General features: G+C 41.0%; 1 protein-coding gene across 2 annotated transcripts in view; it reads left to right on the top strand.

Moving 5' to 3' along the window:
* Window positions 1–23,822, top strand: part of LOC133543801 (zinc finger protein GLIS1) — a 338,673-nt gene that overhangs the window by 256,931 nt on the left and 57,920 nt on the right. For both annotated transcript variants that reach the window (XM_061888593.1, XM_061888592.1), the window contains one exon: window positions 9,604–9,745. In XM_061888593.1, the coding sequence (XP_061744577.1) occupies window positions 9,604–9,745 (142 nt within the window). The remainder of the gene's footprint in view (window positions 1–9,603; window positions 9,746–23,822) is intronic.

Below are 23,822 nucleotides of genomic sequence, written 5' to 3'. Positions count from 1 at the left end.
ATCTGTGCTCCTGTGTCATCCTTTTGTCTTCTTGATGTTACCCTCTTGTTTTCATGTGAGTTTTTTTTTCCCTTTGGGACTGTGCGAAAAGACGTGGGACTTTCGTGACTTCAGCGGTGCTTTTTTGTTAACTTCTGGATTTGCCTCCCGGGAGCCTTTTGGCCATGGAGACCAGCTGCTGGGTCTCTGCCACACCAGAGTACGTTTGGAGAGACTGGAGGAGATGTGGATGACGAGACAGGGCTGCGGAGCTGGAAGTGAGCACCGGAACGGACAAGCTTCACAGTGTCTTGGCCGAATGAGCAAGTGTCGGACACCTCGGCTCATTCATGCAGACTGGACACTGGCCGAGAGTTGGTGGGCGGCCGAGGGTGTCGTCAGCTATTTTGGTTGCTTTGTTGGGTCTGCTCCTGTCTCTGGCCATGCTCCCCCCACCCCAGCAGACGATGGCGTGGAACACCGCAGAGGTCACCACAGTTTGTTTTTTTGTTGTTGTTATTTTACTTTTGTGGCTGTGTGTAGAAGTGGTTGGTTGCATCAGCTCTGCTGTTGCTGTTTTGATGTCCTTTGTTATCTTTGATGTTTCCCTCTTACGCACATGTTTATGTGTGCTATGGCTATGATTTTTTTTCCCTTGACCTCAGTCTGGAACCACTCTCCAAGCGCCCAGGCTTAGACTAAATATTTTTTTGCCTGTTTCTCACCTTTTTTACAAGGGGAGCCGGAAGTTGGCAGACCCGCCAGCGATCCTGTTCTGTCTCCCTGTAATGTTTGTCTGCTCTTGAATGGGATTGTGCTGAAAATCTTAATTTCCCCCCGGGGATTATTAAAGTATTTGCGATTCTGATTGTTGGTGATACCGGCCGTCTTCATCCACGTCTCACAGGTGTAGGTTGCTATTGGTATGACCACTGACATGTAGAGGCGTAGCTTGATGGCTGTTGTAATGGCTTTGGACGACCAGATGTTTCTGAGCCGTTAGAGCACTCCTGCAGCTTTGCCAATTCTTTTATTGACGTCTTTCTCCACGTCTCCTGTACTTTAGATGTTACTTCCAAAATAGGTGAAGTCGTCAACATACTCTGTCATTTTCGTCTATAGTGAGTGGTGGAAAGTGTTGTATTTGTCCAACGGCCATGTTCTTGGTCTTTTCTTGGCTTATCCGTAGTCCGACTTTTTCTCTGTGCTCATGGAGATTGTTGGTCATCTCTTGGAGTGCACGCTGAGTATGGCTAACCAGAGCCAGGTCATCCGCAAAGTCTAGGTCCAACCTGTTCAATTGTGTAATTGTATAAGTTCTCAAGGCAACTTTGTTAAGCATGTCCGAAACAAACACAACCTTTACCATCAATCCATTACCTGACTGGACTTAGGGGGTTGATAAACTATTACTCACGAAAGTGTAACTTCCAGTACACCGTGTTGGCTTTCTGCCCACCAGTGTAACCTCACACAAGTCAAACATCTCATTTTGCACATTATCACCCTTTAGTTTCACTCATTAAAGAGCCTGGCTTTAATTTTCACTACAATAGATGAAGTTGGAGCACAATTCATTGCGTTCACGGTCAAAGGCCCATTCTTCTCCCTGACTGGAAGGGAGTAAATAAGCAGAGAATGGCCTCATTGTTGTGCTGGATAGTGGCTGGATGTGCTGCGTGATGTGTTCCTTTCACTGCGAGCCGTAAAGGGAAACACATGTAGCGTTGTTAATAAGCCGTAATGCGGAATCCCCTCATGGCCCAGATGTTATGGACAAATGTCAAACAAACACTCTTAACTCCACTCTTGGAGTGGGCTCACAGCGAAACGCTGTTTGGAGCGTGGCTGCCGGGGTGGGAAAACGGAACGTCAATTACAGGTGATAAATGTTTCCAAGCTACAATCGGGCGGAAGGCGGGGTACACCCTGGACAAGTCGCCACCTCATCGCAACTTTGTTAAGCATGTCCGAAACAAACACAACCTTTACCATCAATCCATTACCTGACTGGACTTAGGGGTTGATAAACTATTACTCACGAAAGTGTAATAGTTTATCAACTATTGCCCGATTGTAGCTGAGATAGGCACCAGCGCCCCCCGCGACCCCCCAAAAAAAGGGAACAAGCGGTAGAAAATGGATGAAATGTTTCCAAGGGAAGATTCCCGAGAAGAGCGCACATTCACATGATCAAGGTGCAACCAATCATGGTGAACTCCATCCATCCATCTATTTTCTATCATCAATCAATCAATCAAAGTTTATTTATATAGCCCTAAATCACAAGTGTCTCAAAGGGCTGCACAGGCCACAACGAAATCCTCGGCTCAGATCCCACATTGGGGCAAGGAAAAACTCGACCCAATGGGATACAATGAGAAACCTTGGAGGGGACCGCAGATGTAGGCGACCGGTGCAGCGCAGAGACGTCCCCAACTGATGCACAGATAAGTGGCCCACCCCGACTTTGACCAGCTAGCAATTCATCTGTGGTCACCTAATTTGTGCGCCCTCTCCTTTGCAGAGCAGAAAAGAGACGACAGATTAACTGATCTAATAGGGAGGTCTATTTAAAGGCTAGAGTAGACAAATTAGTTTTAAGAATGGACTTAAATGCTTCTACTGAGGTGGCATCTCTAACTGTTACTGGAAGGACATTCCAGAGTACTGGAGCCCGAATAGAAAACGCTCTATAGCCCGCAGACTTTTTTTTCTCTACTGCCTGTCCCTCTCTGGGTCGCGGGGGCGTGCTGGAGCCTATCCCTGTCCAACAAAAAAATCGATGTTGTAAAAGATGCGAGTCAAATATGAAGCTGATTGCTGTGGTAAATAATCAGAATGTCAGAAAGTCGGCAAACCACAAACTCCTACTAACCGACGATGAATGCAACAAGAGGAAGATTGACATACGTGGCCAGTGAGACTGATTGGGAGGTTTGGAATGATGATGGAAAACATCTCTGAACCTGACCTTGACATATGTAACTGCTATAACTCTGCCAGATTGCATTAATACTCCAGTTATTTCAAGTTTTTTTTTTTTTTCAAGAGAAGTCTTCTCTTGCCAAAACCTGCACTCGTGTTAGGTTACATTTGCATTACTTATCTAACAAATATAGCACTGGTATTAAACCCCATCAGTGAGATGGACTTTCTCACACAGCTCAACTTGTGTTCCACAAACCATTCATTACAACTAGGGTTGGCGATATAGATGATATACAGTACGACACAAATTATATAAATTTGGCAGACGATAGAGATTTTAATACTTATGAATGTTGATGACACAATCTGTCAGTTGGGAGCAACAAGCAAATGACCGCGTCCTCAACGCATTTAGCTAAACATGCACACACATCTACATGTTGGTACTTTTCTAAATAAAGGGAACCACAAAACATTGCATTGTTGGATTTATTTCAACAAAAAATCTTAAGTTAAATTAAACATTCTTATTGTAAGTTTGTCCTTCATTAAAATAGTGAACATACAAGACAACTTGTCTTTTATTAGTAAGTAAACAGACAAAGGCTCCTAATTTAGTCTGCTGACATATGGAGAAACATATTGTGTCATTTTCCATTCTATTATTTTGTAAAAATCATTAAAGTCAAGTGGTAGAAAATTATTTTTTAATCTACATGTTCATCCATCCATCCATCCATCCATCCATCATCTTCCGCTTATCCGAGGTCGGGTCGCGGGGGCAGCAGCCTAAGCAGGGAAGCCCAGACTTCCCTCTCCCCAGCCACTTCGTCTAGCTCTTCCCGGGGGATCCCGAGGCGTTCCCAGGCCAGCCGGGAGACATAGTCTTCCCAACGTGTCCTGGGTCTTCCCCGTGGCCTCCTACCAGCTGGACGTGCCCTAAACACATCCCTAGGGAGGCGTTCGGGTGGCATCCTGACCAGATGCCCGAACCACCTCATCTGGCTCCTCTCGATGTGGAGGAGCAGCGGCTTTACTTTGAGTTCCTCCCGGATGGCAGAGCTTCTCACCCTATCTCTAAGGGAGAGCCCCGCCACCCGGCGGAGGAAACTCATTTCGGCCGCTTGTACCCGTGATCTTATCCTTTCGGTCATGACCCAAAGCTCATGACCATAGGTGAGGATGGGAACGTAGATCGACCGGTAAATTGAGAGCTTTGCCTTCCGGCTCAGCTCCTTCTTCACCACAACGGATCGGTACAACGTCCGCATTACTGAAGACGCCGCACCGATCCGCCTGTTGATCTCACGATCCACTCTTCCCTCACTCGTGAACAAGACTCCTAGGTATTTGAACTCCTCCACTTGGGGCAGGGTCTCCTCCCCAACCCGGAGATGGCACTCCACCCTTTTCCGGGCGAGAACCATGGACTCGGACTTGGAGGTGCTGATTCTCATTCCGGTCGCTTCACACTCGGCTGCGAACCGATCCAGTGAGAGCTGAAGATCCCGGTCAGATGAAGCCATCAGGACCACATTATCTGCAAAAAGCAGAGACCTAATCCCGTGGCCACCAAACCGGATCCCCTCAACGCCTTGACTGCGCCTAGAAATTCTGTCCATAAAAGTTATGAACAGAATCGGTGACAAAGGACAGCCTTGGCGGAGTCCAACCCTCACTGGAAACGTGTCCGACTTACTGCCAGCAAAGCGGACCAAGCTCTGGCACTGATCGTACAGGGAACGGACTGCCACAATAAGACAGTCCGTGTTCTAATACAACTAATACATTTGCTGTAAATATCTGCTTACTTTAAAAATCACTTATTCCTCTGTTGTTTGATACTTTACATTAGTTTTGGATGATACCACAAATTTGGGAAACAATCTGATACCAAGTCATTACAGGATCATACATTGGTCATATTCAAAGTCCTCATGTGTCTGAGTTTATAAACATAATATTCATTTAAAAAAAACGAAAGAAGATAGGATGTCAAAAAAATATTGACGTAATCATAGTAATATCGACTAGATACGCTACTCTACTTGGTATCATTACAGTGGATGTTAGGTGTAGAGCAACCAATGGGGGACTGGTACTTTTCAGAGGCAGTATAGTACCGAATATGATTCATTAGTATCGCGGTATTATGCTAATACCGGTATACCATACAACCCCACTGTAGAAAGATATGTGTCATGATCCCACATGACAGTTTGGACTACTGTTTTCCTGTGTGTAGAAACTCTTCCTGTCCTGGTGCTCTTGTTTTGTCAGTATTTCCTGTTTGGTCAATGTGTTTTGAAGCACTTTTCCTTTTTGTTTCTTGTCCTGTCAACACACCTGTTACTCATTGTTAATTAGTTCTACTTAGGTCCACCTGGTTCTCTCTGTCAGTGTTTGATCATTGTACACTGAATAGTATGCGTGTGGGCTGTTTAAACTTGGTTCCTGCATCCATTTCCCAATGCTTCCAGTGCACTTCCCAGCTGCACTGTAGCATTTGTTTTGTCAATAGATATAATTTTACCTGCACACCGTTTGCATCTTGGGGTCACGTCGCAAGCAACGCTCACTAGAGCTTGACAATATGCTAACTACTAAGGTAAAGCTCTTGAATGTAAACAAAGGTATAGATCCAGGAATTCACATTGTCGGAATTTTAAATAATTTATTTGGAAATTATGGTCGAAAATAAGTATTTGGTCAACCATTCAAAGTTCTCACTGATGGAAGGAAGTTTTGGCTCAAAATCTCACAATACGTGGCCCCATTTATTCTTTCCTTAACACAGATCAATCGTCCTGTCCCCTTAGCAGAAAAACAGCCCCAAAGCATGATGTTTCCACCCCAATGCTTCACAGTAGGTGTGGTGTTCTTGGGATGCAACTCAGTATTCTTCTTCCTCCAAACATGACGAGTTGAGTTTATACCAAAATGGATACATGGATGATACAGCAGAGGATTGGGAGAATGTCATGTGGTCAGATGAAATCAAAATATAACTTTTTGGTATAAACTCAACTCGTCGTGTTTGGAGGAAGAAGAATACTGAGTTGCATCCCAAGAACACCACACCTACTGTGAAGCATGGGGGTGGAAACATCATGCTTTGGGGCTGTTTTTCTGCTAAGGGGACAGGACGATTGATCCGTGTTAAGGAAAGAATGAATGGGGCCATGTATCGTGAGATTTTGAGCCAAAACCTCCTTCCATCAGTGAGAGCTTTGAATGGTTGACCAAATACTTATTTTCCACCATAATTTACAAATAAATTCTTTAAAATTCATACAATGTGAATTCCTGCTTTTTTTCCCACATTCTGTCTCTCACAGTTGAAGTGTACCTATGATGAAAATTACAGACCTCTGTCATCATTTTAAGTGGGATATACAGTATATATACAGTATATATATATATATATATATATATATATATATATATATAAGGTCAATACAGCAGTGGTTCGATCAATAGTTTTTATCATTAACAATTCTTTTGTCGTTTAATGTTTATAAACTTACGAAATAAGTCTTTAAAAATAGAAATAGGGACAAAACAACCGATTTGAATCACAGCCAATAGTAGCAAATAATTTTATTATTTAATATATAATGTTACACTTCCGTCCTCTATTTTGTCTGATTATAATTTTAATCAAAAATTTCATCATTCAATGATTAACATTTTAAGTCTCAGTAGCCGCAAATTTGAAGTATCTTCCGAAACTAATGTAAGTTATCCAAACAGAGAATATGTGTTTATTACGTTTTAACAGAAGTGTAGATAGAAACATGGTTTAGCAGAAAGTAACCAGCTTTTAAATAAATTACCAAGTCGATTAAGGATAGATTTGATAATATATTACAACCGGAAATTATGCAATGTTACCGCATGTTACCATTTTGAAGTGGTTGTATTATCATTTACATACAAAATAATTATGTTTTTATCGTAAGATAACTGCAATGTATGTGGCAATATTCATTTTAGGCCATATCGCCCATCCCTAGTTATACAATGTTGGAATTTGGTACACACCTTTCCTATGGACTTTTATTTGTGCCTTATTTTACAATTTACAACAAGCGATCTCACTGGAAACCAAACAGCCATTCGGCGCGTACATTTGTCTAGTTTTTAATTGGTTGTGTTTTTGGCCCAAGTGTGTGCCAACTTTACTAAATATAAAGCAGAAACCTTAGTGTGTGGGGAGAAAAAAATTAAATGTGTAAAGTGCAGAGATTGAGAGAGCGAAAGGGTGCAAGAAAGCAGTTATTAGTTCACACCAAAATGGATAATAGCAAACATTTATTGAACAGAACATGTATTTATATTTACTCATTATTGAAGAGATTACGACTGCAGTTGATCAAAATAAATACACAATAGGAGTGTTCATTGATTTAAAAAAGGCATTTGACACTGTAGATCATCAAATTCTCATTTCTAAATTATATACTTATGGAGTCAGAGGAGTTGCACTGGACTGGTTAACCAGTTATTTACATCGACAGCAATATGTTGAGATCGATGATCATAGGTCAGAATGTATGAATATTGAATGTGGAATTCCACAAGGTTCGATTTTAGGACCCAAACTTTTTACTTTATATATAAATGATATTTGTGAGGTTTAGAAAATTTTACAGTGCGTATTATTCGCAGACGATACAAATTTATACTGTTCAGGAGATGACTTGAAAATTTTAGCCAATAAAATTAAAGAGGAAATGGTTAAACTAAAATTGTGGTATGATATAAATAAATTATCTTTAAATTTGGAAAAGACTAAGTATATGGTATTCGGTAATAAAAGAAAGATAGAAGTTAGTTTATCCATAAACAATGTGAAAATTGAGAAGGTGTCTGAAATCAGATTTCTTGGGGTCATCTTAGATGAAAAGTTGACATGGAAAGCTCATATAATGCATGTGAAAAATAAGGTATCTAAAAGCTTATTTATTTTGAACAAGGTTGAATATAGTTTTCCATACAACACAATGAGAATGTTATATTGCTCAATTATTCTACCTTATTTCAATTATTGTGCAGAAATATGGGGAAATACATATCATAGCAACATAATGCCTTTATTTCTTTCACAGAAAAGAGCAATTTGAATCATTTTTAAAGTAGGATATAGAGACCACACAAATCCACTCTTCATTAGGTCAGGATTACTAAAACTAAAAGACATTGTAGAATTGAATACACTATTAATGATGTTCAAAGCGAGAAATAAAGTTCTTCCGAAGGACATACAAAAGTTATTTGTGTTCACATCTGAAGATGAGAACCACAGAAGGCCGTATGACTTTAAACATCCAAGAGCGCGAACAAATTTGAAACAAATGTGCTTGTCTGTTGTTGGTGTGAAAGCATGGAATTCTCTAAACAAAGACTTAAAAAGCTGTAAGAATATATTTGTATTTAAAAAAAGTTATAAGAAGAGAAAACTGAAATTATATCAAACTGGGTTTTGATTTAGATTGGACGTGTCATTGTGAAAGTGCTTAAAGGAAAATGGAAAAGTATGTTGGAGTTTGGGTGTTGGTGGAGGGAACAGTTATAATTCATCTAAAATACTGTAATTTGTGTTAAAAAAGGGGCAGATAAATATATAAAATAATGATTCTTCCATCTGCTCCTTTCTGATCATGGAAATGTATAAGAAAGAAAAACAAAAAAAACAATGACCGTGTCAATTGTACATGGCTTGTAAATATGCATTTTCATGAAAGGAATAAAAATAAATGATGATGATGATGATGACTCAAAAAAATATTTTTTTGCTTGAGTTTTATATATTTTAATATAATGCAATTTATCTGTTCTCTGCTCAAAATCTGCAATTGTTACCTCAAATTTAAGCCTCAAATATTTGGGGACTTACAAGCACATGTGTATAACATTTTTGCAATATTGGTTAAATAATTTTTCAGCTCCGCCCGAATGAAACGACCCCGAAAGGGACGGTAGAAAATGGATGGATGGATGGATGGATGGATGGTTAAAAAACAGGCAGGAGATATCTACTAATTGCCCAATGGTCAAGTAAGGACTTTACAACTGTAAGGATATCTGTAGCTCATGTATGCTGGAATTTCTTCCAAAGTATATGTTGGAGTACAACCCATAGGGGGCGTCACAAATATGTGAAATGATTTGGACACACCTGGCAGCACTGCATTGTGTGTTTGTATAGCTTACTAGCAACAATGGGTGTTTATGGCATACAAGACTCTACAAACAATATTTGTTTATAGCTTTGGTTAGCTGCAAGTATACTGTGGAGTCATTGTTTGCTTACGTCCTGGAGTCTTGTTGATAATGAGAAAAATGTGGACTACCACAGCGCACATTAAAGAATCATAAATTAACTGCACATTTGCACGTCTTCCTTCAGGCCTGTGACTGATCAACAGAAAGTAAAGCAGCCTCATACCAACGTTTTTATTACACTGTGTTAAACAGTCGATCCCCCTGGTGTGTGCAACACATAAATACTATAGAATTAAATTTTGGATATACCATACTTTAAAGTAGTCCGTGTACAGCTTGTACAGCAATATTGATTTACTATCCATTAAAAAAATGACCCGGCACACAGCCAATAACAGTAACTGGCTTTTATAAGATACCGCGTAACTGATCATGTGTGTCTTTCTGTGTGTCCTTACCTGGTAGGTCCGCCCCTGCCCTCACCTGGAGCAGGACGTCCTGAGTGACTGCCTGTCCATGCAGCACCTCCAGACCTCCAGCCACCCTCAGCATCTCTATAGCAGCAAGGAGGGATGCGCTCAAGGCCTGGGCCAAGATGTATTTACAGGTCAGACACTTTACTGCTGCATCCACTGTTTAACCTCACACAACAGTAGGCACATATGTACTGTATCTAATCTGATACATGAGTGCAATTAAAACTTAATGCTCAGTTTTGATTGACACCGTCACAGAAGTGTTCATTTAACGACATGCTTCGGCTGGGTGTAGTTGAAGTGTAGGACTGGAGTGCATCATACTGAGAAGTGCTTGTAACATTATTTAGCTACTTGTCAATCAAAAATGGGCAATCTTATCGTTTTAAAAACAAGCTATTTGATACAGGTTTTGTATTAGATTTTTTGATGTACCTAATGTTTTTGTGTACCTGTTTGTAGACATCTATAATAACACATTTACTGCATGCTAATAATCATGTATATTCTGACAACAAATTATACCCTTGCTCACTCCAAATCCCCTTTATTTCTGTTAATTCCTTAATTTTAGTAATCAATATCAATTTGAATGACACTTAAGTATTAAACTAGGGTTGTACGGTATACCGGTATTAGTATAGTACCGCGATACTAACAAATCACTTTCGGTACTATACCGCCTCTGAACAGTACAGGTCCGCCGCTTCGTGTCATTGCTGGTTTACGAGCAGAGGAGCATGTTCGGCAGCTCACAATCACGGAGTACTTACAAGCAGATACAGTGTGTAGGCAGAAAAGGGAGAACGGACGCATTTTGGCTTAAAAACTAAAGATAAAGGTGAAGTTATAACACTGAAACGCCTCCAGGAAGAGGTGCTATAAGACATGGCTAGCTAGCTAGCGGCTAATGTCCAGCCCCAGTTTGATTATAAGAAATATTGATCTAACCCCTGTAGTATCAACTAACCTAGAGGAATGACCTAAAATTGGACTACAAAAGTAATGTCACATAGTGGCTGTGTTTTAGCAACAACAAAGTAATGATGCTTGGAGGCTCCTTCCGCCTACCGGTAAGTACTGTAATCTACAGTAGAAAACACTCATGGCTACTAGTACCGCGATACTAAAAAATCATATTCGGTACTTTACCGCCTCTAAAAAGTACCAGTCCACACCTCCTTGCCCCCTTTTTTTAACGGGCATGACGGCGCGTCGTTGGCTCATCGTGTCGTTCCTGGTTTTACGAGCAGACGAGCATGTTCGGCAGCGCACAATCACGGGGTACTTACAAGCAAACACTGTGTGTGGACAGAAAAGGAAGAACAGACGCATTTTGGCTTAAAAACTAACGATAAAGTTGAAGTCATAACACTGAAACGCCCTCAGGAAGAGGGCTCCAGTTAGCTAGCGGCTAACGTCCAGCCGTAGTCAGCGGCAGTGTTGCAGCTACTTCTAAATCACTAATCCTCGTCTCCATGGCGACAAATAAAGTACGTTTCTTACAAGTATCATCCCTGCAGGATGAGAAATAGCTGAACGTGCTTCACTACACCCCGTAGCTCACCGGCGTCAAAATGTAAACAAACGCCATTAGTGGATCTAGACCTAATATCCGCTGTAATGATACCAAGTACAGGAGCGTATCTAGTCGATACTATTATGATTACGCGGATATTTTTTGGCATCACATCTTTTGTTTTTTTTAAATGTATATTATATTTATAAACTCAGGAAATACGTCGCTGGACAAGTGAGGACTTTGAATATGACCAATGTATGATCCTGTATGAGAATAAGTGATTATTACATTTTAACAGAAGTGTAGATAGAACATGTTAAAAGGGAAAGTAAGCAGATATTAACAGTAAATGAACAAGTAGGTTAATGATTAATTTTCTACAACTTGTCCTAATAATGTTGACAAAATAATAGTATGGAAAGTGACACAATATTTTACTGCATATATCAGCAGCTAATTATGAGCCTTTGTTTGCTTACTTACTAATAAAACACAAGTTGTCATGTATATTTACTACTTTATTTGAGGACAAACTTCCAATAAGAAACATATGTTTAATGTACCCAAAGATTGTGTGTTAAAATAAAGCCAATAATGCAATTTTATGTGGTAGAAAAGTACCGAAAAGTATCGAAATAACTTTGGTACCAGTACCAAAATATTAGCATCGGGACAACACTATAATAAACACATTCATTCATTTGTTTTATTTATATTTTTTATAGTTATGATGCAAAAATACATCTCATTTAAATGTATCATAATAATAATATTGTAATTATATTTTTCTTTCCAAATGCGATAAAGGACTCCAAAAGGATATGTTGATAATCATATTTATATAAATGTTGACATGCCAAATACAGTGGTACCTCAAAATACGATTTTAATTAAATTAGTTTAATATGTGTTTGGCACCCCAAAACACCACCATTTTAACATTTAATTTGCATTTTAGAAAGAAAACGTATAGGTTGTATCAAAAACAATACAAAGGATTGTACTACAACAACTACAGTAGCATATTTTTCACATTATAGGGCTCACCGGATTATAAAGCGCACTGCCGATGAGCCGGTCTATTTTTATACATAAGGCACACCAGATTATAAAGCGCATTAAAGGCCTACTGAAATGAGATTTTCTTATTTGAACTTGGATAGCAGGTCCATTCTATGTGTCATACTTGATCATTTCGCGATATTGCTATATTTTTGCTTAAAGGATTTAGTAGAGAACATCGACGATATGGTTCGCAACTTTTGGTCGCTAATAAAAAAGCCTTGCCTGTACCGGAAGTAGCAGACGATGTGCGCGTGACGTCGCGGGTTGTAGGGCTCCTCACATCCTCACATTGTTTATAATCATAGCCACCAGCAGCAAGAGCAATTCGGACCGAGAAAGCGACGATTTCCCCATTAATTTGACCGAGGATGAAAGATTCGTGGATGAGGAAAGTTAGAGTGGAGCACTCAAAAAAAAGAAAGAAAAGGCGACGGCTCCAGGCGACGGCAGTGTGAGCTATTCAGATGTAATTAGACACATTTCCTAGGATAATTATGGAAAATCCCTTACCTGCTTCTTGTGTTAATAGTGTTTTAGTGAGATTATAAAGTCATACCTGAAAGTCGGAGGGCTGCCGCGAACGCCAGTGTCTCTGAGAGAAGCCAATGGAGGAGCCAAGATCACAGCTGCCTTTTTGACAGCTGCAGGAGGAGGTCGCATAATCCACTCAAGTCTCCGGTAAGAGCCGACTCAATATCACAATTTTCCCATCCAAAAACTTGCTGGTTGACGGAGAGAAACATGTTCGCTTGACCGCTCTGTGTTAAAGCTTCACAACACACAAAGAAACACTGGCTGTGTTTCGGTTGCTAAAGGCAGCTGCAATCCACCGCTTTCCACCAACAGCATTCTTCTTTATAGTCTGAAATGATTAATTGAACAAATTGCTAAAGATTCAGCAACACAGACGTCCAAAATACTGTGTAATTATGCGATGAAAAGAGACTACTTTTATCCGTGAGTGGAGCTGGGCTGAAATGTTCGCTCCAACCAATAACGTCACAAGCACGCGTCAACATAAGCGTCATCATTCCTCGATGTTTTCAACCGAATACCTCGCAGGAAATTTTAAATTGTAATTTAGTAAACTAAACCGGCCGTATTAGCATGTGTTGCAATGTTAATATTTCATCATTGATATATAAACTATCAGACTGTGTGGTCGGTAATAGTGGGTTTCAGTAGGCCTTTAAAGGGGTTGTCGTATTATGATTTTTTTTCTACATTCCTACATTTTATACATGTCTTTGAGGGCTGAATAACATGTAATGGTGGTTCTTTGGTCAAAATGTTACATAGATTATGTTTTACAGATCATCTTCAAATCGCTTTTTAGACCGACTCTTCAGGATGTGCCGTTTTGTAGGCGGTCTTATTTACATGGCTCCATTTCCAAAGCATCTTCTCACCGTCATCTTTGTTGTACCGGTAGTTTTTATCGCTTCCATAGAGAGTATACTGAAAGATATAAGTCAGAACTGTATGCTATTTTTTATTACAAATAGCAACAGCGTTGGATAAATGCCCCACATCCAGAAAATAGAGAAAAAGAAGGTTATTGACTACGAATTCAGCGCGGACTACAATGGCGGAAGCGCAAACATTTTCAGGACTTTGGAGACCCCAAATACACTACAGCGGGTACAAATAGGTAAGAAAAGTTGGTTTTGCATAATATTGTGAAACAAAACACCAGAAAATATATCTCCTAATAGGTGCCATTTTGAAGTCCTCATACACACACCATAATACTACATGTATGTTGAATCACAGTACGTCTGACTACGGTAGCCATAATGCTCCGACAATCCATCAAGCAGTGTAGCTTCGCCGCTTACCAAGGTCGTACAAAAACGTTTTGACAGATTTTTGAGTGCCGTGTGTAATGTTTTATATTTTCAATGAAACATCAACATTTTATTATTCCTTGCTTACAGGTACTTTGTTGAACAGGCATCAATTTGCTGTACACACTGATCTATATGTAAATGCAATCTACTGGTCGCACGTATCATTACACCATGTACCAAATTAAATTGCCTCAAGGTTGGTAAGCACATCCAAAATTATACGTACATTAGGCGCACCAGGTGATAAGGTTTTATGAAGTCGTGTAATAATAGTGTACAGCATTTGCCTTGGACAGCGGACTTCTACAGTATTTTCTGCGAGCTGCTTCTCCGTCAAAAACTATCAGCAGCCTCACCATCTTTTTATGGATAAGTGTACGATATCATTGTAACATCTTTGGTTAGCGTTATTTACTTATTTTGCTTTAGTATGGCGCAGATTAGCAATGCTATTCACGCCAACAGCTCCACCAAGTCTGCTACATGCTCAGTCATGTTTTTTGATGATTTATTTGTTTAATTTAGTGACTATCATCCACTTTTTCTTCTCACCACTGTCCTTCACACTCACTTGGGAGGCTAGTAATCCCAATTTTTGCTCGTAACCTAAAGCGTAACAATTATCAATCAATCAATCAATGTTTATTTATATAGCCCCAAATCACAAATGTCTCAAAGGACTGCACAAATCGTTACGACTACAACATCCTCGGAAGAACCCACAAAAGGGCAAGGAAAACTCACACCCAGTGGGCAGGGAGAATTCACATCCAGTGGGACGCCAGTGACAATGCTGACTATGAGAAACCTTGGAGAGGACCTCAGATGTGGGCAACCCCCCCCCCCTCTAGGGGACCGAAAGCAATGGATGTCGAGCGGGTTTAACATGATACTGTGAAAGTTCAATCCATAGTGGCTCCAACACAGCCGCGAGAGTTCAGTTCAAGCGGATCCAAGACAGCAGCGAGAGTCCCGTCCACAGGAATTAGCTAAGAGACCCCTGAAAAACATATAAGATGGGCCGCGTGTATCTCAAGGTACCCCTTTTTTGTTTAAATAAAAATAAAAGAAGTATGCTGATAACAGTTACATATAAAATGTAGGCAAGGAAGTTGTTACGACTGTTTGGCATAGTGATGCCAAATTGGTCCCTTCGTGGATGCGTCGGCATGAACACAGCAACGGTAAGTTTAAATGATTTATTACATTTAACAAAAACAGACTATGAACAAAAATACTGGAGCTAACAGACAAAAATAAACCAAGGGCGCTAGCATGAAAGCTAGGAATAGAAAATACAAAAAAACTATACTTGGCACGAAGCACACAAAAGAGTAAACAAAAAACATTCAGCACGAAAGCTGGAATATCGAGTGGCTTAGCATAAGAGCTAGCGAGAAAATACATACGGGTAGTAGACAGTCGTGAATGTTGCTCGAAGGCAAATTAGAGTCCCAGAAAGAATGACGAAAAGGGACGGGCTTAAATAGGTGAGTAATCAAAAAGTGACAGGTGTGCAGAAACCGTGATTAGCAGGTGGGATCAATGAGGAACCATGGTGACTGACTAAACAGGAAGTAAGAGTGTAGAACAGTGATACAACAACTGGAAGTATAAAACATATGTGGTGATCCAAGTAGCGGATCGCAACAGAAGTGAGGTTAAATAAGTTTTTTTTAAAAGAGTTTTCCCACATAATTCACAATGGAAGGTTATTTTTTAACTTTGTCTCCTGTGTTTTTATTTTGGACCGGTTTAGTCAACAACAATACCGGTTTAGACAACCTCTCCAACCATTATGCAAGCTCAGAGCGCGTGTGCGGCAAAGTCTTTTTAAAGACAGTTGTCCAAATGACCGGCTGCTTGTGCAATCTGAAATTATCTTTACTGCAAGCTGGAGCCATTCAATTGTTTCCTGGTTTTCCTGGATCAGAATTAGAATAGATTGTGGCTCCGAAAAAAGAAAGTATATCGCCTACTATAACACAAGCAAAACAGTCTTGTAACAAGTACTGAAATACTGCTAAAATAACTCAACGAAGCAAAGAAAATTGCAGTTGTGAGACCTTCCTCCATGTTGTGCAATTCATAATGAGGCCGTCCGTACAAGGCTGGCTGGTTTTCAAGCCACTTTTTATACCAAATACTATAAATCCCAGCACTTGGTGGAGTAATCAAAAAGACATCAGTGGTCATCAACAAGCTTGTCAACATAGCTGCCATGGATGATGTTCTTTCTGTGCACAATGACAGCCATCAATCAAATATGGACTCATAACATCGGGCTGCGTATTCACAACCAAGAGTGATGATGGACAGGGTACTGGAGAGGCAACGCTTATGTAATAAGAATATTCTCAACAACCTGGGGTCCTAAAATATTGATCTGCACTAGTGTCTTTTTGGGGTAATGCAAAAAATTAATTTGCAGCCGGATGCATGCCACAAAGCTACTGGTGGTGCTGTAACTCTGAGACATAAGAAATAAGTATTTTACTGTACTATAACTCCCCAGTGAAATACTGTTGGTCATTTGCTTTCATTGACATATTTCAGCATTATCGTTATCAACTTAATAACCACACACCAATATACAGTAATATTGTTTTATATAATTATAAGTACAGTGTTTCCTCACCACTTTGCAGTACACTTACTATAATCTCAGTGCATTGTGGATTTAAAGTACCATTCACTACGTGTCCATGCACTGAATTACTCTGATTTGTGAAGTCCAAGTTTCCATGTACTTTCTTGAATGTGTCCATTGGCCATACATACATACATTACTTCATATTTGACTACGAACATGACACTACAACCAAGAATGTGTCGAAACGGATGCAGGTACGAAGCAAAGAAAGACCGGGGGTAAACATTTTTCGAAGGAAAATTCGGAAGGTGAATTATGAAAACAAAACTTAGGAAGGAGTTTTAATTCCGAAGTAAAAGACAGTATGCGCCCCAGCTGATACAGTTCGAGAATAAGGTTGCTATTTTCCTGGACTATCTTGCTAGTTGTGTAAAATACAGAGTTATTTTTAATCAGTTTTTTTTCTCCCATCGATGTACTTCAAAATTTTCCGTTCTTTTTATTCGTTAGGCAAATAAACGGTGTTCTCTTCATTACAATTGTTGCTATGTTTTTACTGAATGGTATCTGCCTTTGGGTTATACCCCGCGCGTTGAGACTGGTGCATGTGCGATACGAAAGGTCTACTCCGGGGCACACAACCCCTCAAAAGATCTGGTTTTCCAATCGCATAATCCCGATGTGTTAGTCTGACTTTTCAAAAAACGAACAAAATCATATCAAGTGTTTCCATTGGTTTTACAATACTAATTTAGAGCCAAACTATTTGAGAAATTGGACTAATTTAGTGCATGGACACATACTGACTGAGATCCATTGAGATTTATCAGGTGTTGTTGGGCTGCATCTGTACTTAGTTTTAAAACACTTTTCCACCACTTGTGGAAGTAATGACCATATCAAACAAACAGAATAAATCTGTAGCTAAATTTATAACAAAGTTTACTTAGCGCAAAAATTACGACTAAAGTAACGAAGCTGTATTTTCATTTGCACTTTAATTTTAATGACAATTTATTTAAGAATAATATATTTTGATTAGGCTTCACGGTGGCAGAGGGGTTAGTGCGTCTGCCTCACAATACGAAGTTCCCGCAGTCCTGGGTTCAAATCCAGGCTCGGGATCTTTCTGTGTGGAGTTTGCATGTTCTCCCCGTGAATGCGTGGGTTCCCTCCGGGTACTCCGGCTTCCTCCCACCTCCAAAGACATGCACCTGGGGATAAGTTGATTGTGTGAATGTTGTCTGTCTATCTGTGTTAGCCCTGCGATGAGGTGGCGACTTGTCCTGGGTGTACCCCGCCTTCCGCCCGATTGTAGCTGAGATAGGCGCCAGCCCCCCCCGCAACCCCAAAAGGGAATAAGCGGTAGAAAATGGATGGATATTTTGATTATTAATTTAAGATTAAAATCCATCCCATCCATCCATTTCCTACCGCTTATTCCCTTTCGGGGTCGTGGGGGCCGCTGGCGCCGATCTCAGCTACAATCGGGCGGAAGGCAGGGTACACCCTGGACAAGTCGCCACCTCATCGCAGGGCCAACACAGATAGACAGACAACATTCACACTCACATTCACACACTAGGGCCAATTTTAGTGTTGCCAATTAACCTATCCCCAGGTGCATGTCTTTGGAAGTGGGAGGAAGCCGGAGTACCCGGAGGGAACCCACGCATTCACGGGGAGAACCTGCAAACTCCACACAGAAAGATCCCGAGCCTGGATTTGAACCCAGGACTGCAGGAACTTCGTATTGTGAGGCACACGCACTAACCCCTCTGCCACCGTGAAGCCACCTTATTATAATAATAATAATAATAATAATGGATTAGATTTATATCGCGCTTTTCTATTATTAGATACTCAAAGCGCTCACAGAGAAGTGGGAACCCATTATTCATTCACACCTGGTGGTGGTAAGCTACATCTGTAGCCACACCTGCCCTGGGGTAGACTGACGGAAGCGTGGCTGCCAGTTTGCGCCTACGGCCCCTCCGACCACCACCAATCATTCATTCATCATTCATTCACCGGTGTGAGCGTCACCGGGGGCAAGGGTGAAGTGTCCTGCCCAAGGACACAACGGCAGCGATTTGGATGTCAATGGGTGGGAAGCGAACCTGCAACCCTCAGGTTTCTGGCACAGCCGCTCTACCCACTACGCCATGCTGCCCCATACAACCAGTAAGCCATTAACCAAGAGTCTTCCCCTCAATAACCTCAGAATTATTGCTTATTAGTAGCCCTGACCCTGACCCTGAACCTTATATGTTATCCTAGTGTCCAAATAACTCTAAATTAATTATTTGTTACTTTAATAAGCAACTGCTTGGTGGTGAATATGTTCCCCATACTAAAATGTTACCAAAAACGTACATAAAAAGATTACAGCTTTGAAACCGTGATTTTCCCCATGCTAAAAAGTGAAAAGCGTATTGGAAATCTTCACTCTTGTATAAGGTTTTCCAAAAAATTTGTCATCTAAAACGTTTTGTGGGTGAATGAAACATAAAGCATTGAAAACTAAAAACGTAATGTTATAGATTATCGTAATGTATCCCATCTGGATGCGCACCACCAAGTGGGAAAGTTTGTGCATTAAAGTTTCATCCACTCGAAAAATGCCAACACGGACGAATGAGATGCCATTTTTGGACCATGTTGAAAAGTTTCTAATGCTTGGCTCCACATACGGTTAGACCCGTGTTTATTTACATTTCTAATTCTGACATTTATTTCTTGCGACAACCAATCACTTCATTTTTTATTTTATATTCCAAGGCTCTATCATTTGAATCTGTCTTCTTTTGCAAATACCGCAAAAAAAGCTCTTTGGCAACAAGCTCGTAAAGGAAACGTTTATTCATCATGTGCAGCCGTCCATTTTTTTCCATCACCGAACGTCAACACCACTTTGTATTAGGACTAAGAGAAATACATTATGAAGATATTAAAGACCAGAGCGATGCCTCGCAGGCCTCCCAGGTTTGTGGACACATCTGTCCTTGTTTTGTGCCTGTAGCCCATCCAGGATCCCCGGTGCTGCCTCTTATTGTTGCTGGAACTCCATTGACAACGCTCAACATGTCTTTGAGTCTTGGCTTTCCAGCTTCACCCACCCTCTGTTCCTGGACCTCCTTTTGAAAAAAAAAAAAAGCCCCCCGAGGAGATTGCTTGTCGGCCAAAGTGTTCAAAGGTGCATCCCAGTTTTAAATGTTGGCGTTCGGGTTCCCCCATTTACATGAACTCCACTTTGTTGTGCCAATAGGATGCGTGTTAGAGCAAGCGTCCATCCTGTCATTAACGCTCGAAAGTGACTCACGCTTCCAGTCAGCTCATTTCTTACCCGCTATACATTTTCTCTCCTTTCGGAGAAGCCCCTCTGGCCTTTATGGGACATAAATGGAGCGTTTTTTTGAGAACAGGACGGACTCATCGTCCTTTTATTAGCCTTCACATGCACCCGCTGTTATTCTGAGTGGCTGTGTACGCCTCTCAGTCTCAAACTGACGACCCCTTGGAGCAAGTCAGCATAAAAATTGTCCAGACCATAATCCAACACTAACTTTAACAAGAGTCCCGTCCCTTTGCGTTCCAAAGTGGAACTAGTGATGAAATTGAGGCAGTCACAGGACCTATTTGTCGACTACGTTCGGCCAATGTTATAACAGATGTTGGGGCTAAAGGGGAAAAACATTTAAGGGTGCGTGATTGATGATTTGGGCATTATGAATCCGGCTTGTAACCATTTGAGAGGGCTGTCACATCAAGGACATAGCACGCGTCTACTTGAAAACAGATGCACCTGGTGGCAAGCATTTGGTAACCTTTCATCCCCTTTTTTCTTCTTCTTTTGTCAAGCGGTCACTAATCTGGATGCTTTCCAATGCTATGGCAAACAGTCAGTAAAACCACTAGTTTAAATTAAAGTCAACATGTTAAGATATACTGCGATGAGGTGACGCCCGAATGCAGCTGTGCAATCTACTAATAAAATTCGTAATCAATCAATAAATGACAGCCATTCAGGGCTTGGAGATGGCGAGAACGACACAAAAAGATGCTTGGTACACCCAACAACTCCATTTTTCCGTGAGGATTATGGTTATTCTTCATCCATCCATCCATTTTCTACCGCTTATTCCCTTTTGGGGTCACGGGGGGCACTGGCGCCTATCTCAGTTACAATCAGGCGGAAGGCGGGGTACACCCTGGACAAGTCGCCACCTCATCGCAGGGCCAACACAGATAGACAGACAACATTCACACACTAGGGCCAATTTAGTGTTGCCAATCAACCTATCCCCAGGCGCATGTCTTTGGAAGTGGGAGGAAGCCGGAGTACCCGGAGGGAACCCACGCATTCACGGGGAGAACATGCAAACTCCACACAGAAAGATCCCGAGCCTGGATTTGAACCCAGGACTGCAGGACCTTCGTATTGTGAGGCAGACGCACTAACCCCTCTGCCACCGTGAAGCCCCTATTCTTCATCTAAAGGGGAATATACATGTATGAACATCCTAGCTGTCGGCATTGTAATGCATACTTGCCAATCCTCCCGAATTTTCTGGGAGACTCCCGGATTTCAGTGCCTCTCCCGAAAATCTCCTGGGACAACCATTCTCCCGAATTTCTCCTGATTTCAAGCCGGACCTGAGTGAGGACAGCCTGTCGTCACGTCCACTTTTCCTCCATATAAACAGCGTTTATATATTGTCACATTGTAACATCTACGGTTTTGGAGAGTGCACAACTCCACACACAACAAGAAGGAGACTATTATATATGTCTCCGTTATCCATAGGTTTATCTATAACCCAGAAAGTAGCTAGGCACGGAGATATTTCTCAGCGTGTGTTTATTCCAGCCGGCACGTTAATACACTGACACACAACATCCGGAATCCCATCATGCATTGCTTCAAAACTACGGCAAGTAGTAATTTCCCCAAAAATAAAGTGACAGAGAAAAGAACGAGGATGGACAATTCAACCCTAAACTTACTCCTTTCCTGCAAATTAAATGTCACAGATGCTGCCCATACCTATGCTCCTTCAAAGGCTGTGCTTTATTTCAGTGAATTCTAGATATGAATATACTCCTCCACCCTTAAGCCCACCCCTGGCCCGCAACACCAACTCCCCCAACCCCCACACTCCCCACACTCTCCCCCCAATCTCCCGAATTCGGAGGTCTCAAGATTGGCAGGTATGTTCAAATGACGGCGGACATTGCAGAGGAAGTGTTTTTTTATTATGTTTTTTGGCTCTTATGAAGTCTGCAGTGATGAAGAAAAAAAATGGAAACGTGGTACGTATTTTAGATTTATGCACCAGGTATGCTTAAAATTATCAATATACATAAATATTAAATGCTATTATAAATATGCCTGATACTACATTACATATATATATATATGTATATATATATATATATATATATATATAAATACATATATATATATATATATATATACTTACATCATGTATATAAAACCTCAGTGGGGGTGGTTGGATGTTTTTAATCAATCAATCAATCAATCAATGTTTACTTATATAGCCCTAAATCACTAGTGTCTCAAAGGGCTGCACAAACCACCACGACATCCTCGGTAGGCCCACATAAGGGCAAAGAAAACTCACACCCAGTGGGACGTCGGTGACAATAATGACCCAGTGGGACGTCGGTGACAATGATGACTATGAGAACCTTGGAGAGGAGGAAAGCAATGGATGTCGAGCGGGTCTAACATGATACTGTGAAAGTTCAATCCATAATGGATCCAACACAATCGCGAGAGTCCAGTCCAAAGCGGATCCAACACAGCAGCGGGAGTCCCGTTCATAGCGGAGCCAGCAGGAAACCATCCCAAGCGGAGGCGGATCAGCAGCGCAGAGATGTCCCCAGCCGATACACAGGCAAGCAGTACATGGCCACCGGATCGGACCGGACCCCCTCCACAAGGGAGAGTGGGACATAGAAGAAAAAGAAAAGAAACGGCAGATCAACTGGTCTAAAAAGGGAGTCTATTTAAAGGCTAGAGTATACAAATGAGTTTTAAGGTGAGACTTAAATGCTTCTACTGAGGTGGCATCTCGAACTGTTACCGGGAGGGCATTCCAGAGTACTGGAGCCCGAACGGAAAACGCTCTATAGCCCGCAGACTTTTTTTGGGCTTTGGGAATCACTAATAAGCCGGAGTCCTTTGAATGCAGTGAAATGATGATTAATGTTTTTTTTTTTGCATTCTAAATAATAAATGTAATCAAAAGTTTGTTTACAATGGAGCCAGTGGGATATACATCCTTTAAATTATTATTATGCAGAAAGCTGGAACGCAAATGGCGCACGACTAAACTTGAGGTGCACCATCAAACATGGAGCGATGGTTTAATAACTTATAAACGCATGCTTAACTTAGCTAAAGCTAAATATTACTCAAATCTCATCCACCGTAATAAAAACGATCCTAAATTTTTGTTTAGTACAGTAGCATCGCTAACCCAACAAGGGACCCCTTCCAGTAGCTCCACCCACTCAGCTGATGACTTTATGCAATTCTTTAGTAAGAAAATTGAAATCATTAGAAAGGAGATTAAAGACAATACGTCCCAGCTACAACGGAGTTCTATTAACACTGATACGATTGTATTTACGGCGGATACTGCCCTCCAAAATAGTTTCTCTCGTTTTGAGGAAATAACATTAGATAGGCAAAATTCCCCGAAAAAAGTGCAGTTCCCCTTTAAGAGAACAACCAGATGTTCCCACCCAGTTGTCTAACCTCTGTATTCCGATAGTACGGTCAACCATGTCGAAAGCAGCGCTCATGTCCAGCAGCACCAAGACTGAGACTTTTACTGCATCTGTGTTGAAGTGGATATCATTTGTCACCTTAATAAGAGCTGTTGATCCTTAATCCTGACTGCAAAGCATCAAACTCATTGTTAAACAAGAGAAAGTCACTAAGCTGCAGGTATACAACTTTTGCTAGTACTTTGATCAAAAATGGCAGATTTGATATGGTTGTTCGGTATTGTGGCATCAGGACTACTCTTCTTTCGGAAGGGCTTAATGACAGCAGTTGCAAGGCTTATGGAAATTTTCCAGTCTGAAGTGAGATGTTAAATAGATGGTAACAAATTACAGATTTTTGACATCTAGTGGGTAATGTG

This window comes from Nerophis ophidion, linkage group LG26 (genome assembly GCF_033978795.1).
Source record: "Nerophis ophidion isolate RoL-2023_Sa linkage group LG26, RoL_Noph_v1.0, whole genome shotgun sequence".
Classification (NCBI taxonomy): domain Eukaryota; kingdom Metazoa; phylum Chordata; class Actinopteri; order Syngnathiformes; family Syngnathidae; genus Nerophis; species Nerophis ophidion.
This window is presented reverse-complemented; position numbering and strand designations above follow the sequence as displayed.